The 16534-nt window shown below is 52.7% G+C and overlaps 1 protein-coding gene across 1 annotated transcript in view; it reads left to right on the forward strand.

Annotated features, from left to right (window-relative positions):
- The first annotated feature begins 218 nt into the window (after positions 1-218).
- LOC133629629 (collagen alpha-1(VII) chain-like) overlaps positions 219-16534 on the forward strand; it is a 122411-nt gene continuing 106095 nt past the window's right edge. Inside the window, 9 exon segments of the mRNA XM_062020329.1 lie at positions 219-288; positions 2740-2920; positions 3976-4135; positions 6600-6693; positions 9591-9764; positions 10993-11153; positions 13530-13659; positions 15036-15152; positions 16311-16466. Of these exon segments, the coding sequence (XP_061876313.1) occupies positions 219-288; positions 2740-2920; positions 3976-4135; positions 6600-6693; positions 9591-9764; positions 10993-11153; positions 13530-13659; positions 15036-15152; positions 16311-16466 (1243 nt within the window).

The raw sequence follows: 16534 nt of genomic DNA on the forward strand, positions 1-16534 counted from the left end.
CCTTGTAACCAGCATCAGCAAAGAGGTGAAGTAGTGGCTTTAATGCCAATTGCTTCAGCCAAGCTCAGCCTTTGTAGCTGGAGAAGTTGCCACCTTGGGCAGGTGACTGGGCCATACTCAGATGCCATGTGTTAAAGCCTCTCTCCTCCTGCAGATGAATGACTCTCCAATCTGTGGGCTGACTCCAGGATCCAAGAAGGAGCTTCTCCCCAAGGAAAATGTTGTGTGCCCAGATCCTTATCCTGGCAGTGGCTGTGGTGCAGTACAGAGCTGTGGCTGTTCATGAAGGTATGTGACAAGTGGGCTACCATGAATGCAAGTTGAGGGTGATGCTGAGACACAGCAGGGAGAAGAAGCCCTTTTCCAGGCAGGTGTCTCTGTTAAAGTCATGGCTGCACACACAGATACTGGCCCTGTGAAGCTGCAGTGCTGATGCCTTTAACTTCTACACACAAGGGTCCTTTTGGGTTGAGATCAGCCAGCTAACAGAGCATCTCAGCTGGCTTCAAAAGGCAGCAGGATCTGATGTGCTGCACTAGTTGTGATTAAATCAGAGCTCTGGTCAATATCCTGACTCTAAAACTGATCCAACTCAGCTTCTCCAGAGGCAGATGGAGAGCCAGGGAAAACGTGTCCCTTCCTCATCCCTCTTGTAAACTCCAAGAGCTGGTGCAAGCCACCACCTACAGAGTATGAGGGAAAAGACCTCAAGGAAGCCTTGAAGCCTCCTGCCAGTTGAACTGGCACAAGGATTTGCCTCCTCCCTGGCTCCCAGTTGCTTGTGTAAACCCACAAAGAGCTTTTAGGGGGGAAGCAGCCAGAGCCAAAAAGCAGGAGAAAAAAAAAAGACCCTACAGAAGAGCCTCCTGGAGCTACAGCAAGATCCATGGCATGTCTCTGTAGCCTCAGGGTCCTGCTTCTTGTGGGCATCCTACAAGGCTAATCCAGAGTTCCCAGGGGCTGGGTAAGGACTAGTGAGCCTTCCCTCTAAAACAACACGACCTCAGGCTTTGGAGGGGTAAAATTCTTTGGACTAAATCCATTCAATTCAACAAGGAGTTAATGGAAGCTTTAGCATCAGCTACAAGATTAACTTGATTAAGTCCCTGCCTGTCAATTAAGCCAATATACTTGACTATAATGCTATTTAATTCCAAGCTGGGAACAGTGCAATAAATCAACATTTACAGATGTCTCTGGCAAAGCTGTGATTGATGAAACGTGGTCATCTTGGTGGTGCATGGAAAAGAGCAAACAAAATCCTATCCCCCTGTGATTAATAGAGCTGTCTGTGCTGCTGCTTCCTTGAGAAGGTACCAATCCAAACCTGCTTAACCTCACGTGTCTCCCACGACAGCTTCAGCTACCTGATCCAAGGAGCAAGTGCTTTTGGGTTTCATTGCCAAGTTGGGCCCCTCAGGAAAGGTGCTGAGCTGACTCAGCAGCTCACAAAACAGCCTTTAATTGCCCCTTTAATAGAGGCACCATCCTACACTTTTTAATCCCTCTTGCTTGTTTTCCCCCCTCATTATCCTTGGATACAAGTGGGAGCAGGAGCATGTCAGTGGTTTCATTCTGCAGCAAGATGCTTTTCACAGGCAGGAGCTTCACTGAAAGGAGGACAAAGAATAAACACCCTCAATTTAGAGCACTCACTTGCTGGACTTTGCTCTCTCTGTGTCACTGTTCCTCAAGCCCATCTGTCACAAGGGGAATTTCCAAGGGCTCCTGCCCTGCCTGACAGGTTGCAGCACTGTTGAAAACAACTAAGTTAAGGACTATTTCTGTTGTGTCCAGTGGCAGGCCAAGGGGTAAGGGGCACAGGCTGGCACACAGGCAGTGCCCCTGGCCCAGGAGGAGCAAGTCCTTTGGTGCTGAGCTGAGGGAGCCCTGGCCCAGGCTGCCCAGGGAGGGTGTGGAGGCTCCTCAGGAGGTTTCCAAGCCCAGCTGGACACGTTCCTGTGCCCCCTGAGCCAGGGGCAGCTGCTGGAGCAGGGGCTGGGGCTGCAGCAGCTCTGCAGGGCCCTGCCCATCCCCAGCATCCTGGGATTCTGTGTCATAGAAGGTCTCAGGTCACCTACAGCATTGGGAACCTGACAGCTCCTATGTCCCCATCTCCCCACCCTCTGATGTGTGCCTCTGTGCATCCCACTCCCCACTCTGTACCTGCTGATGTCCAGGTGAGTCTGTATCCCGTTGCTCCCCGGACAGGGCTCCACCTTGCCTGGAGTGTGTCAGTGGTTTCATTCTGCAGCAAGATGCTTTTCACAGGCAGGAGCTTCACTGAAAGGAGGACAAAGAATAAACACCCTCAATTTAGAGCACTCACTTGCTGGACTTTGCTCTCTCTGTGTCACTGCTCTTGCCCTGAAGAAGGACCATGGCTGAGTGTGGAGGAGCAAGTCCTTTGGTGCTGAGGGGAGGGAGCCCTGGCCCAGGCTGCCCAGGGAGGGTGTGGAGGCTCCTTCTCAAGGTTTCCAAGCCCAGCTGGACACGTTCCTGTGCCCCCTGAGCCAGGGGCAGCTGCTGGAGCAGGGGCTGGGGCTGCAGCAGCTCTGCAGGGCCCTTCCCACCCCCGCCATCTGGCACTCTGTGATTACCCCATTTCACGGGGCCTAAGCAGCGTGTGTCTTCCTTTGCTGGGGTATCTCTGGGCTTGAAGTGACTCAGAGGGCTTGATGTGCTGGCTGGCTCTTTGCATGCTGTGGGCTGAGCCTTCCTGCCCCTCTTCTCCCTCAGCATGCAGGACGGCGGAGGTGGCCGACATCTTGTTCGTGGTGGGGCAGTCGCAGGGCACGGCAAGGGCCAGCTCCGGCCTGCTCAAGGACTTCATCAGCAGCATGGCCTGCTCCTTTGAGAACGTGCTGATGGGCAAAGGAGGCATCCAGCTGGCAGTGGCACTCTATGGGGAGAAACCAAGGTGGGTCAATTCCTTCTCCACCAACAGGCCTATGGCTCGAGATGAGCGGCTGTGGCCTCGTGGTTAAAGAGTTCTTCGGTGCTCTGTTGAACCATTTCAAGAGCAAAGCCAAGAGCTCAACCCCCAACAATCTCACCACTGGCTGGAGTTTCCATGAGGAACTCTTTCAGGGCATGGAGGCTGGTTTTTAATGAAGCCACAAGAAATTCCCAACCATCCAATTGTAGGTAGTGTAACAGGGCTCTGGGGCTTGTACCCCCAGATTTGACCACTGCAAAGAGGGCTCCTTGCTTATGTGTAAGGCTTGTGTGACCAGCTAAAAGATGAGCAGCAGCCTGGACTGGGGGGCAAGAAGCCAATGGCATGCTGGGGGCATCCAGCAGAGTGTGGGCAGCAGGGGGAGGGAGGTTGTGCTGCCCCTGTGCTCTGCCCCATGTGCTGAGGCCTCATGTGCAGGGCTGTGGCCAGTGCTGGGCTGCCCAGCTGCAGAGAGCCAGGGAAGTGCTGCAGAGAGGCCAGTGCAGGGCTGCTGAGATGCTGAGGGGCTGCAAGATGTGTGTGAGGAGGAAAGGCTGCAGCCCTGGGGCTGCTGAGCCTGGGGAACAGAAGCCTGAGCTCAGGGGGATCTCAGTAACACCTCCAAGCACTTCAAGGGTCCTTAAAGGGTCAGAAATTGGCACTTTGTTTTGCAGGCCAAGGGGTAAGGGGCAGAGGCTGGCACACAGGCAGTGCCCCTGGCCCAGGAGGAGCAAGTCCTTTGGTGCTGAGGGGAGGGAGCCCTGGCCCAGGCTGCCCAGGGAGGGTGTGGAGGCTCCTTCTCAGGAGGTTTCCAAGCCCAGCTGGACACGTTCCTGTGCCCCCTGAGCCAGGGGCAGCTGCTTGAACAGAGAGTTGTTCTAGATGATCTCTAGAGGTCCCTTCCAACCCCCACCACTGTGTGATTCTGTACATGTCAACATTATTAGTGGTCATTACTATTTTCAGTGCATCCTTGCTGTAACAGCCATGTTTTCTTGCTCCTTTTTCTCCCCCATTCCCTCACTCCCCACCCCCAGGATGAGTATTGAGCTCACTGATTACGTGACCATCGAAGAGATGCTGGTGGCCATTCAAAATCTCTCCCTCAAAGGCAGCAGCTTAAGGACAGGCTCAGCCCTGGCATTTGCAGCTCGTGCCATGTCTCGCCTGGACACGGTGCAAGAGGACGCAGCAAAGGTACGACACCTTCTGTGATGACTTCCCTGCTGTCATCCTCAGTAGGGATCTGACCCCTAACTTCTTCACCTGAAGGGATAAACAAGACACTGGGGTTTTATTTATCCCATCTCATGTTTAGCTTGGAGTTGAGGCATCACATTTAGGAGCTCGTTCATCACCAGGTCACTTTCTTGGTGATGGAAGGAGATGGACACCTCCAGATTTTCAGAGGACTCTTAAAAGATGCTCCTGTTTCCCCAGGGATGGCAGAGGAACACAACCTTCTACTCTTAAATGCCTCCAGCTGAGTACCCAAACTTGGGGCACACACTACATAAAGTAACTCAGCAAGGCCAGGACATAAGAACAAGGAGACAACTTGTGGTGGTGTTGCCCATGGCTGTTGCTGACAGTCTGCACCCATCCATGCTGGTTACAGAGAGCAGCAGTACAGTTAGCAGCTCACTGGAAAAGCAGACATGTTGCAGTGTCTCTGCCTTTCACACAGCAGCTCTGGGTCATTGGTTCCTTCAGAGACTGGTTCTTAAGGGAGGTTAAAGAGAGTGTGCTGCCTTCTGATGTGCTCTACAGGCTGCATGAAGCAGTTCACTCTGTTCTGATGGTAGACAGTCCTGAAATCAAGAAGGGGGCAGCTGCATGGGGAGTGGATACACTCCAGGCATGGAGTCTGAAGCTATCATTGCCAGTTTTTGCCTCCCATGGGCCTTTCACAGTTGCAACTTGATGCTGCACCTTCCCTTTTGCTCTGAGATCCTGCATGCCAAATGCAACCTGTGTGATCCATGCTGTCAGAGCAGTATGATCAATGTGGTCAGTGAGACTTCTTTTGGGTAACAAGGCAGGAGGGAGGAGGGAATGATCCAGGTGGGATGTATTAACCACCTCAGCTGCTTGCAGAAAAGTGTTGCAGCAGGATGTGTCTGCACTGTACCTCTTGCCATATGATCTGGCACTGGACTGCCCAAAAAGCTTGAGAAGTCTGGGATCATAGAATCGTAGGGGTTGGAAGAGACCTTTAGAGCTCATCCAGTCCAACCCCCTGCAGAAGCAGCTCCCACCTAGATCAGGTCACACAGGAACGTGTCCAGGTGGGGCTTGAAGCCCTCCAAGGAAGGAGCCTCCACACCCTCCCTGGGCAGCCTGGGCCAGGGCTCCCTCACTCCAACACTGACACAGTTTGTTCTTGTGTTTCAATGGAACTGTTTGTGTTCCAGCTTCATCCCATCACCCCTTGTCCTGTTGCCAGCTACTATAGAAAAAAGTGCTGCCCCAACCTCCTGACACCCACCAGTGAGATATTTGTCACTATTCATGAGCTCCCCCCTCAGTCTCCTCTTCTCCAGACTAAACAGCCCCAGGTCCCACAGCCTTTCCTCAGCAGGAAGATGCTCCAGTCCCCTGAGCATCTTGCTGGCCCTGCACTGGCCTCTCTCCAGCTGTTCTCTGTCCCTCTGGAGCTGAGGAGCCCAGAACTGGCCACAGGACTCCAGATGAGGCCTCAGCAGGGCAGAGCAGAGGGGCAGCACAACCTCCCTTGACCTGCTGCCCACACTCTGCTTGCTGCCCCCAGGCTGCCATTGGCTTCTTGCCCACGAGGGCACGTTGCTGGCTCATGGTCAGTTTATTATCCACCAGCACTCCCAGGTGTGTCTGTGCAGAGCTGCTCTCCAGCAGGTCAATCCCCAGCCTGTGCTGCTGCAGGGGGTTGTTCCTTCCCAGCTGCAGGACTCTGCCCTTGTCCTTGTTGAACCTCAGCAGGTTCCTCTGTGCCCAACTCTCAGCCTGTGCAGCTCTGGCTGAATGGCAGCACAGCCTCTGGGGAATCAGCCCCTGCTCCCAGTTTGGTGCCATCAGGGCACTTACTGAGGGTCCCTCTGTCCCCTCATCCAGGTCATTGATGAAGATGTTGAACAAGACTGGCCCCAGAACCCATCCCTGTGCAACCCCACTGCCCACAGGCCTCCAACTCCATTCTGTGCCAGATTGCTGAGTTGGGTGTCATTTACATCCAGGCTGTGGCTCAGAAAGTTTCTTGCCATCTGTTAGTATCAGCCAGGTGCCAGTGGCTGAGTTTATTGTCCAGGGTGTAGCTGAGTTTTCCTTTAAGAGCTGCCCTTGTGGACATGTAAGGGTGAATCCTCTCTCTATGCTGCCTTCATCTCCTTCTGGCCTCAGAGCTACTGCCCCAAGCAGAGGTGAGACACAGGCAGGCAGGAGGAGATGTGCAGAGAAGCTGTTGATATGAGCAGCAGCATTTATGCTCCACACCCTTCTCCTCTCACACTCATGAAAGCTGATTTCATGTCACTTACTCCAGAGGTGTGGGCTGCAGAAGGACTTCTCTTCAAGTGGTCATCCATTTAGAGAGCTGGACTTCAGCCAGGGTCTGAGCTGTCAGTGTGAGCTCCTGCATGCCTGTAACATTCTCATGTTGTGCTCTTTCATTCTCTTGCTCTGGTAGGTGGTTGTTCTGATCACAGATGGGAAATCTGAGGACTCAGTTGAAAAGGAAGCCCAGGTCCTGCAGGATGGAGGGGTCACTGTGTTTGCTGTTGGTAGGTATGGACACACTGCATGACATGCAGCCTTGCCAGCAGATCCTGTGTGTGCACTAACACACTATCACAGCATCATTTTGGTTTCAGAAGACCTTTAAGGTCATGGAGTCTGAGGCCTCCTCTCACCCTGTCATGGCCAGCACTGACCCACAGCCCTCAGCACCTCAGCCCCAGGGCTTTGGGGTCCCTCCAGGGCTGGGCACTCCCCCAGCTCCCTGGGCAGCCTGGCACAGGGGTGACACCCCTCTGAGGGAAACAGTTCTGCCTCAGCTTCAACCTCAACCTCCCCTGGGGCAGCTCCAGCCCCTTTCCTCTTGGGCTGTTGTCATTTGGATGGCTGTCCCTTCTTGCCACAACCTGTCAGGGAGTTGCCCAGAGCAAGAAGGTCTCTCCCCAGTCTCCTTCTCTCAAGGCTCCACACCCTCAACACAACAACCTCTTGTCCTGTTGCTCATGGCTGGGGAGCAGAGCCTGACCCCCAGCTCCCTGCAGCCTCCTGTGAGGGAGTGTCAGAGAGTGCTGCTGGCTCCCCTCAGCCTCCTCTGCTCCAGCCTCAACACCTCCATTCCCTCAGCCCCTCCTCACAGCACCTTCCTCAGCTCCAGCACCTTAAATCTATGCCCTTGGCAAGATCCCTGATGCACAACACTCCCCTCCTCTACAAACAGCACCCATCCCCAGGCTGAGCCACTACTCCAAGTAGAGGGAAATCCAGGGTGCTGTGCCTGGCTGGCTGGTGCTGTTGTTGATAGCTGTTTTATTCTGTGGAGCTCTGCAGTTTGGCATCTGTCAAAGCTACTTGTGAATGCAGGAGGAGTTCAAGGAGTGGTTCCATAAAAGTCAAAATGTTTTGATGTGACATTTTCCAAGATGGAAATGGTTTTACTTTTGAAGCTTTCTCTTAATGAGGTTTCAGAGACTGACTTCAACTACATTAAAAATGCCCATCAGAATAATTCCACAGGCAAGGAAACGTTTCAGCACCTTCCTGCCCTCAAGATGTAAATACAGCCTTTAATTCCAAGTCATAGAATCAAAGAATCACAGAATGGTGGGGTTGGAAGGGACCTTTAGAGCTCATCCAGTCCAACCCCCTGCAGAAGCAGCTCCCACCTAGATCAGGTCACACAGGAACGTGTCCAGGTGGGGCTTGAAGCCCTCCAAGGAAGGAGCCTCCACACCCTCCCTGGGCAGCCTGGGCCAGGGCTCCCTCACTCCAACACTGACACAGTTTGTTCTTGTGTTTAAGTGGAACTGTTTGTGTTCCAGCTTCATCCCATCACCCCTTGTCCTGTTGCTGGATACCACAGAAAAAAGTGCTGCCCCAACCTCCTGACACCCACCAGTGAGATATTTGTCACTATTCATGAGCTCCCCCCTCAGTCTCCTCTTCTCCAGACTAAACAGCCCCAGGTCCCACAGCCTTTCCTCAGCAGGAAGATGCTCCAGTCCCCTGAGCATCTTGCTGGCCCTGCACTGGCCTCTCTCCAGCACTTCCCTGTCCCTCTGGAGCTGAGGAGCCCAGAACTGGCCACAGGACTCCAGAGGAGGCCTCAGCAGGGCAGAGCAGAGGGGCAGCACAACCTCCCTCGACCTGCTGCCCACACTCTGCTTGCTGCCCCCAGGCTGCCATTGGCTTCTTGCCCACGAGGGCACGTTGCTGCTCATGGTCAGTTTATTATCCACCAGCACTCCCAGGTGTGTCTGTGCAGAGCTGCTCTCCAGCAGGTCAATCCCCAGCCTGTGCTGCTGCAGGGGGTTGTTCCTTCCCAGCTGCAGGACTCTGCCCTTGTCCTTGTTGAACCTCAGCAGGTTCCTCTGTGCCCAACTCTCAGCCTGTGCAGCTCTGGCTGAATGGCAGCACAGCCTCTGGGGAATCAGCCCCTGCTCCCAGTTCGGTGCCATCAGGGCACTTGCTGAGGATCCCACTGTCCCCTCACCCAGGTGGTTGATGAAGATGTTGAACAAGACTGGCCCCAGAACCCATCCCTGTGCAACTCCAGTGCCCACAGGCCTCCAGCTCCACTCTGTGCCATTGATCCCCACCCTCTGGGCTCTGTCATTCAGCAGCTCTCCATCCACCTCACTGTCCACTCACCCAACCCACACTGCCTGAGCTTTCTGATGAGGATGTTGTGGGAGACAGTGCCAAAGCCTTGCTGAAGTCAAGGTAGATGCCAGCTGATTATGCACTCATAGAAGGCATCAGGTTGGTCAAATCCTTCCCTTCACCAAACCCTTCAGGAGAGAAGAAGGGGATGTTGGTGGTGTTTCATTATCAAGAATTAAGGGAATATCTTCAACTGAGGTCTTCAAAACCCACCTGGACTCGTTCCTGTGTGACCTGGGAGCTGCTTCTGCAAGGGGTTGGGCTGGATGAGCTCTAAAGGTCCCTTCCAACCCCACCATTCTGTGATTCTATGATTTGGACAACTGTGAGGTGAAAGTTAGGGAGGGTTGGTTTGCTGGGCTCTTTTTATTCCTCCTTTCTTTTTATTTCAAGCACAGGACAACAATTTTCACACAGATTCCCAAAGTCTCATTGTCTGCTCACCCATCAGAAGGACAGAATTGTCTGTATCCAAGGGGAAGGGTGAGGCCAGGTCACATCTTTCCACCTCCTGGCCCATTAGCAGCTGAATCCCCTGGGTCAATCCCTAACATGCCTTTGGAGTAAAACTTGACCTCCTGATGGCTTCATCTGCTTCACCCCTACTCATCCAGCTGCAGCCTTCATCCCTTGTTTCCTCCTTCTCCATGGGCAGCATGACTGCTTGGCTGGTGTGAAACTCAAAGGCTGGCACCTTGCTCCTGCTTGACAGCCCTTGCCAACAGCTGGCCTGCCCCAGGGATGGTGTTTGATGTCCTCCTTTCCTCTTCTTTTCTTCTCCCAGGAATTAAAGATGCTGACAGGAATGAACTGAAGATGATCTCTTCAGAGCCCACTGCAGAGCATGTGCTTTATGTTGAAGATTTCCAGCTGCTCCCCAGTGTGGCCCCCAAACTCTCTCGAAGGCTCTGCTTCACTGCCTCAGAGCCACCTCGACCTGTCAAACAGACTGTGCAAGGTGGGTCAGGGCTCTCTCCCTCTCTATCCTCCTCCCCACTTGCTGGAACCAGCCCCTGACTCTCCACAGAGATGGACCCCCTAATCCCCCACCTCATGGAGCATCTGTGTCCTGGGGACAGCGTGGTCCTGTGTGTTCTGCTGCTGTCTGTATCCCTCTGGTCATCCCAGATCCTGAAAGTCTTGCTGCTGGCTCAAACCAAAGGAGCAGTGATGGGCTGGGGCAGCATTTCTGCCCCTTGGAGCCTTTCCTGATGGACCTCTCCTGGTGAGCTCCAGCAGCACAGCTCAGGGTCTCAGGGAGAAATTCATTCTCTGCAGGTGCTTTGAGCAGCCTGAGAGATTTCCAAAGGCAGCCAGATCTCTGCCCAGACAGATGCTGATGTTGCAGCAAATGCAGAGCTGGTGGCAATGAATTCCTGTCCCCTCTGGGCACACAAACTGGAGAAGATGAGTTAGAAACCTGGGGCAACTTCAGCCAAGTCATTAGAGGGGCTCTTTTTGCTTTCTCTGTGATTCTGCACCACTGCAGGGCTTCCTGGGATGTTTCATGGAGAGTTCAAGCTTTCTGGCTCAGTATTCTCTGGTGGCAGTAGGGAGAAGGGCAGGCAGGAGCATTAAGCAGATGCTCACAGGGGAAATGTAGAATCATAAAATCATAGAACTGTTGAGGTTGGAAAAGCCTTTTAAGCTCATCGAGTCCAACTCTCCCCTCACCCTGCCACAGCCACCACTCACCCCTGGCCCTCAGCACCTCACCCCAGGGCTGTGGGGTCCCTCCAGGGCTGGGCACTGCCCCAGCTCCCTGGGCAGCCTGGCACAGGGGCTGACACCCCTCTGAGGGAAACAGTTCTGCCTCAGCTCCAGCCTCAACCTCCCCTGGGGCAACTGGAGGCTATTTTTGCTTGTCCTATCACTCCTTACTTGGGAGATCAGCTCCCACCTCACTCCAACCTCTTGTCAGGGAATTGTAGAGAGTGATGTAGCCAGAACCAGTTTTGTTTTCCCTTCTTATGCTGCCAAGCAATTTGCCATAAGACCTGCTTGTGTGTCTCTGGCCTGGAAGCAGATCCCAGCTGCTCCTGCACTCTCAGCATCACCTCGTGCCATCTACACCCAAAGCTTTCTCTGCATTGAACTTGCTGACTCCAGCAATGAACAACCTGCACTTGTCCACCACTGGTGCCATCCCAATCCAAACCAAAGGCCTTTCCTTTCTCTTTTTGCAGCTGAGAAGATCGTGGGGCCCCGGGATCTGTATGTGAGTGAGCACAGCCACAGCTCGCTGCGGCTCACATGGAGGGCAGCTACAGGGAGAGTGTCAGGGTACAGCATCCAGCTGCATCCCCTGCTGCCTTCAGGCCAGATGCTTTCAGAGGACCAGCAGCAGGTAGAGTTGCATCCTTGTTTTTCAGGGTCCTGATGTTAAGGGTTAGTCCTCTGCTGAGGCTGCTGGCAGCACAGCCTGCTTGGGAAATGGCACCATGTCCCTCAGCCATCCTGCTCACAGCCCCTCTGCATTGCCAGAAATCCCTGTAGCTGCTTGCCTGAAGTGAAGCTCTGGAGACAAACCATCACATTTGCAGGTGTCTTGGTTGCTCATGCTGATTTTGGCATTGCTGTTGTGGTGAGATGGACGTTCTGGGAGCGATGGGGAGGAAGGTCAGGTGGATGTGGCACAAACTGACACCAACTCCATGAGAACAGGTCAATGGGACACCACATCTCAAATAGCTTCATAGGATGGTGGGGGTTGGAAGGGACCTTCAGAGATCATCTAGTGCAACCCCCCTGCAGAAGCAGCTCCCACCTAGATCAGGTCACACAGAAACAAAGGGTTTGGTGCCACACAGTGTTAGAGATGCAAAAGGAGAAACAGCTAAACATGCCCATTTGAGGGTGTAGGGAAGCACTGTGGATGTGCACTGCTGTAGATCTGGGTTTCAGCAGAGTTCCCAGCTTGTATTTCATAGAATTGTAGAATGGTGGGATTGGAAGGGACCTTTAGAGCTGATCCAGCCCAACCTCCCTGCAGAAGCAGCTCCCACCTAGATCAGGTCACACAGGAACGTGTCCAGGTGGGGCTTGAAGCCCTCCAAGGAAGGAGCCTCCACACCCTCCCTGGGCAGCCTGGGCCAGGGCTCCCTCACTCCAACACTGACACAGTTTGTCCTTATGTTTAAATGGAACTGTTTGTGTTCCAGCTTCATCCCATCACCCCTTGTCCTGTCACTGGATACAACAGAACAAAGTGCTGCCCCAACCTCCTGACACCCACCATTGACATATTTGTAACTATTAATGAGCTCCCCCTGAGCTCAGGCTTCTCTTCCCCAGGCTGAACATCCTATGGCCAGGATGATTTGAAGCCCATGAGGTCCCATATTCCCTCTCTGCCTAAAAATCAGCATTTTAATCCCTTGCATATCATATAATCACAGAATGGTGGGGTTGGAAGGGACCTTTAGAGCTCATCCAGTGCAACGCCCCTGCAGAAGCAGCTCCCACCTAGATCAGGTCACACAGGAACGTGTCCAGGTGGCGCTTGAAGACCTTCCCCAGCAGCATCTTGCTGCCAAGATTGTTCATCTCAATAAGACCTCTGTGGTTTGGAGGGGGTTGGATTTGGCAGGTCCTGGTGGGAGGGATGCTGCCATGTGTGCCAGCCCTGCTTCAGCATGGCCAAGTGTGAGAGCAAGACTGAAGGAGAGGGGATGCATGCCTAAAAGCTTTCATTTCTACTATTAGAACAAAGCTATGAAAGCATAAATTATTAAGGTCAAGGTTATTAATTGCATTAATTATTAAGATGGAATTTATTAAGGATGATGATCCTTGGCTGCCTCAGAATCTCATAAGAGCAGAGTGAAAACACATAAGTTGTCTCTGCCTCTCTTGCCCTCAGGTTACATTGAAATCTCCCTTTTATGAGCTCAAAACAAACTTTCTTTGCCCCAGATGGCTGCTTTTGCTCCATGGTTTTTAGAGGGATCAGTGACCACCCCTCACCCTCATGCATGCTCTTGTTTAATTTGAGCTTTTTCTGGGATAGCTCATGAAACCCACCCTTGACACTGTCATCTTCAGCTGCTGGAGAGAGTTCAGCACAGGGCCAGCAAGGTGATGAAGGGAGTGGAGCATCTGCCTTGTGCTGAAAGGCTGAGGGAGCTGGGGCTCTGCAGCTTGGAGAAGAGGAGCCTGAGGGCTGAGCTCAGTCATGTTCCAAACCCATCAAGGGTGGGTGTGAGGAGGCTGGAGCCAGGCTGTGCTCAGGGATGGCCAATGACAGGACAAGGGGCAACGGGGACAAGCTGCAACAGAAGAGGTTCCAAAGCAACACAAGGCCAAAGTTGTTCCCTGTTGAGGTGAGGGAGCACTGGCAGGGGCTGCCCAGATGGGCTGTGGAGTCTCCTTCTCTGGAGCCATCCCAACCCCAGCTGGATGAGTTCCTGTGTGCCCTGCTCTAGGTGGTGCTGCTCTGGCAGGGGGGTTGCACTGGATGAGCTCTCCAGGTCCCTTCCAGCCCTTGAGATCCTGGGATTCTATGTCTATGTTAGGCACAGAGTGAGCCCAGATATCATTTGAGGATCACAGTGTTTCTAATACAGTGGATATGAAAAGGTTTCTGCTCGTGGGAGTCACTTTGCATCAGATCTGAAGCCTCTCTCCTCTTAAACTATTGCAAACATGGGGATCTTCTACTGTCATGGGGGTGTAATGATGTCCCATGGGTTGTAATGATGTCCTTTGTCTCTCTCTGTGCCAGGTTGTGGTGGAGGGTGACAAGAACACCGTGCTGCTGACTGATCTGAAACCCAACACCAAGTATGTCTTCACAGTGAGAGCCCTCTATGCAGATGCTGTTGGGGAGTCAGCAGTTGTCAAGGGGAAAACAAGTGAGTGTCTCTTCTGCATTCAGAAGTGTGTTTTATCTGTGTGGGCATGGGGGTAAAACAGAAACACCCAAAACTATATATGTGAGAGGTAGGGATGGGTAGGAGGAACATCTGTGCAAACACCCATGGGTGTGGGGTACAGGGTTGTAAGAGGGTAAGGAGTAACTCATGTGGTCAAGCCACAGCTGAGGGTGCAGCATGATGGGTGGCTCATCTCACCTGGTCTAATAACCAGCAGGATCTGATGAATCCAGGCTGGCATTCAGTGAATGCACCTGAGGTGAGAAAGCTTTTGGAGACCAGGGGGTTGAGAAACATAGATGTGAGTCTGATGGGGAGATGTATATTCTAGACACCTTTGTTTTGCAAGTGAGTGGTCCAAAAGGTTCAGGTTAGCACTGTGTATGCATTTAGGGCTTCATTTCCTCAAGGTGAACACCAAGGTGATGGTGGCCTTCAGGAAGAGCTCCAAGTAGTGACCTCTGGTCCCATGAAATGATCTAGACTTCCACTGGGTTGCAGTCTGCCATGCCAAATGCCATCACTGCCCCATGGCTGGCTGTGTTTCCAAGGTTCCTGGGGTAAAGAAAAAGCAGCAAATCCACTCTTGGCCAAGCCATGGAGTGCAAGACACTGAATCAGGTGTGGTGGATGAAGCAGGTTTTGTCCCACAAGTCTCTGCACTACTTTAAGGGTATTTAACACTTTAAAGGATACTCTCATTCTGCCCTTCTCCCTGTTTTGCATGAAGTGCCAAGTCTGCTGTGCCCAAGGGGTTGTGGAGACAGTTATTCCATTCTTCCTTGTCTTTCATTTCTTCCCCCACCCCCTGCAATGTCTTTGTCTTCTTGAGACAGGATGAATAACTAAAGTACCTCCACGAGGCTGAGTCATATGTACTTGCCTAGAATAAGATGGAATGTCTTCATGGGTGGAAATAAAGCCATTTGATCCCTTCTCTTATTATCCCCCTGCTATAAATCTGTCTGCCATGGCTGGCTGGATCAACATGGACTCCTCTTTGTTAAAGCTGCACCCATAGCCTCAAGCAGTGTTTGATTCACATGTCCTTGCTCAGGCTGCATGAAACCACTCTGGAGTTTTCTCCACACCTCCTGGGTAGATATTTCCCAGTTCCCAACACCATTCAAGGAGGAAGCCCATGAGCACTCTGCCTTGGAGCTTTTCAGCTCCCTTTTCAGCCAGAGAGAGGTTTGCTTAGGAGGAGAAGGTTGCTTTTGGAGGATTCAGCAGAGACAATTAGTGCTGCTCACATTTGTGTCCTCAAAGACAAAATGTTTTCCAAAGGGCCTTTGCCATGGCACTTTGTTACATCCCTGTCACATCCATTTCTACCCTGTTTCTGTGTTCCAAAGGACCTGTGCCTCCAGTCACTCATTTCCGTGTGATAGAAGAAGGACTCTTTAGCTTGAAGGTGGCTTGGACACCTCCACTGGGCAAACTGAAGGGCTACAAGATCTACATCCCCAAAGGTGAGTTCTGCTTATATTACTATTATCTTGCAATTTGCTTTAAAGGGAGTAAAAGTGACCCAAAGACAGGGAAGAATGTCAAAGGAACGATGGAGCTGAGAGCTCCTGGTGTTACTCTGGAAGGAGACCTGGTTAACCTCTTCTGGACAGTGTGATTCCTTCAGGACAGAGGAGTTGAGTCCTTTGAAGGATGTTCTTTTGAAGAACAGGATGGGAATGATGCTGTGGATGCCACTGTTTGTATTTATAGACTGTTTTTGGTTGGAAAGGACCTTTAAGCTCATTGAGTCCAACCCCTCACCTCACACTGCCAAGGCCACCACTGACCCACAGCCTTCAGCTGTCACATCCAGACCTCCTGGGGATGTTTCTCATACTCAGGTGCCTGCTTTGGTGTGGATGTGGGGTGAGTTCAAGCCTTTAGTGTGGCTCATACTCAACTCTGTGTGATCTGGTGGGTTGGGACAGCATGGGTAAGTCAAGCCTTACAGAATCTCAGGATCTCAAGGGCTGGAAGGGACCTGGAGAGCTCATCCAGTGCAACCCCCCTGCCAGAGCAGCACCACCTAGAGCAGGGCACACAGGGACTCATCCAGCTGGGGTTGGGATGGCTCCAGAGAAGGAGACTCCACAGCCCATCTGGGCAGCCCCTGCCAGGGCTCCCTAACCTCAACAGGGAACAACTTTGGCCTTGTATTGCTTTGGAACCTCTTGTGTTGCAGCTTGTCCCCATTGCCCCTTGTCCTGTCATTGGCCATCCCTGAGCACAGCCTGGCTCCAGCCTCCTCACACCCACCCTTGATGGGTTTGGAACATGACTGAGCTCAGCCCTCAGGCTGCTCTTCTCCAAGCTGCAGAGCCCCAGCTCCCTCAGCCTTTCAGCACAAGGCAGATGCTCCACTCCCTTCAGCATCTTGCTGGCCCTGTGCTGAACTCTCTCCAGCAGCTCCCTGTCCTTCTGCAACTGAGGGCCCAGAACTGGACACAGTATTCCAGATGTGGTCTCACCAGGGCAGAGTAAAGCAAACTTTCAGCAACCTCACATGGGTCTGGGGACCTGAGCCATGCATTCTCTGCTCCATGTTGTGAAGACATCACCATGGGATGCACACAGGGAGTGGCAAAGTTTCACCATCACTCCTCTCCTTGATTTTGCAGCCAACAGGCCAGGAATGACCTATGAGCAGGTTCTACGGGGTGATGTCTCTTCCCATGTGCTGGATAACTTGCAGGAGGACACAGAATACAGCATCAACATCTATGCAGTGTATCCCCAGGGGCCAAGCCAGCCCGTGGCTGCTGTGGGAAGAACATGTAAGAGGTTTGACTCTGTGGTTCCTTCTTTCCCTGTTCAGTGTGTGTCAGAGGGACAGAGATCAACA

This window comes from Colius striatus, chromosome 1, assembly GCF_028858725.1.
Source record: "Colius striatus isolate bColStr4 chromosome 1, bColStr4.1.hap1, whole genome shotgun sequence".
NCBI classification, from domain to species: domain Eukaryota; kingdom Metazoa; phylum Chordata; class Aves; order Coliiformes; family Coliidae; genus Colius; species Colius striatus.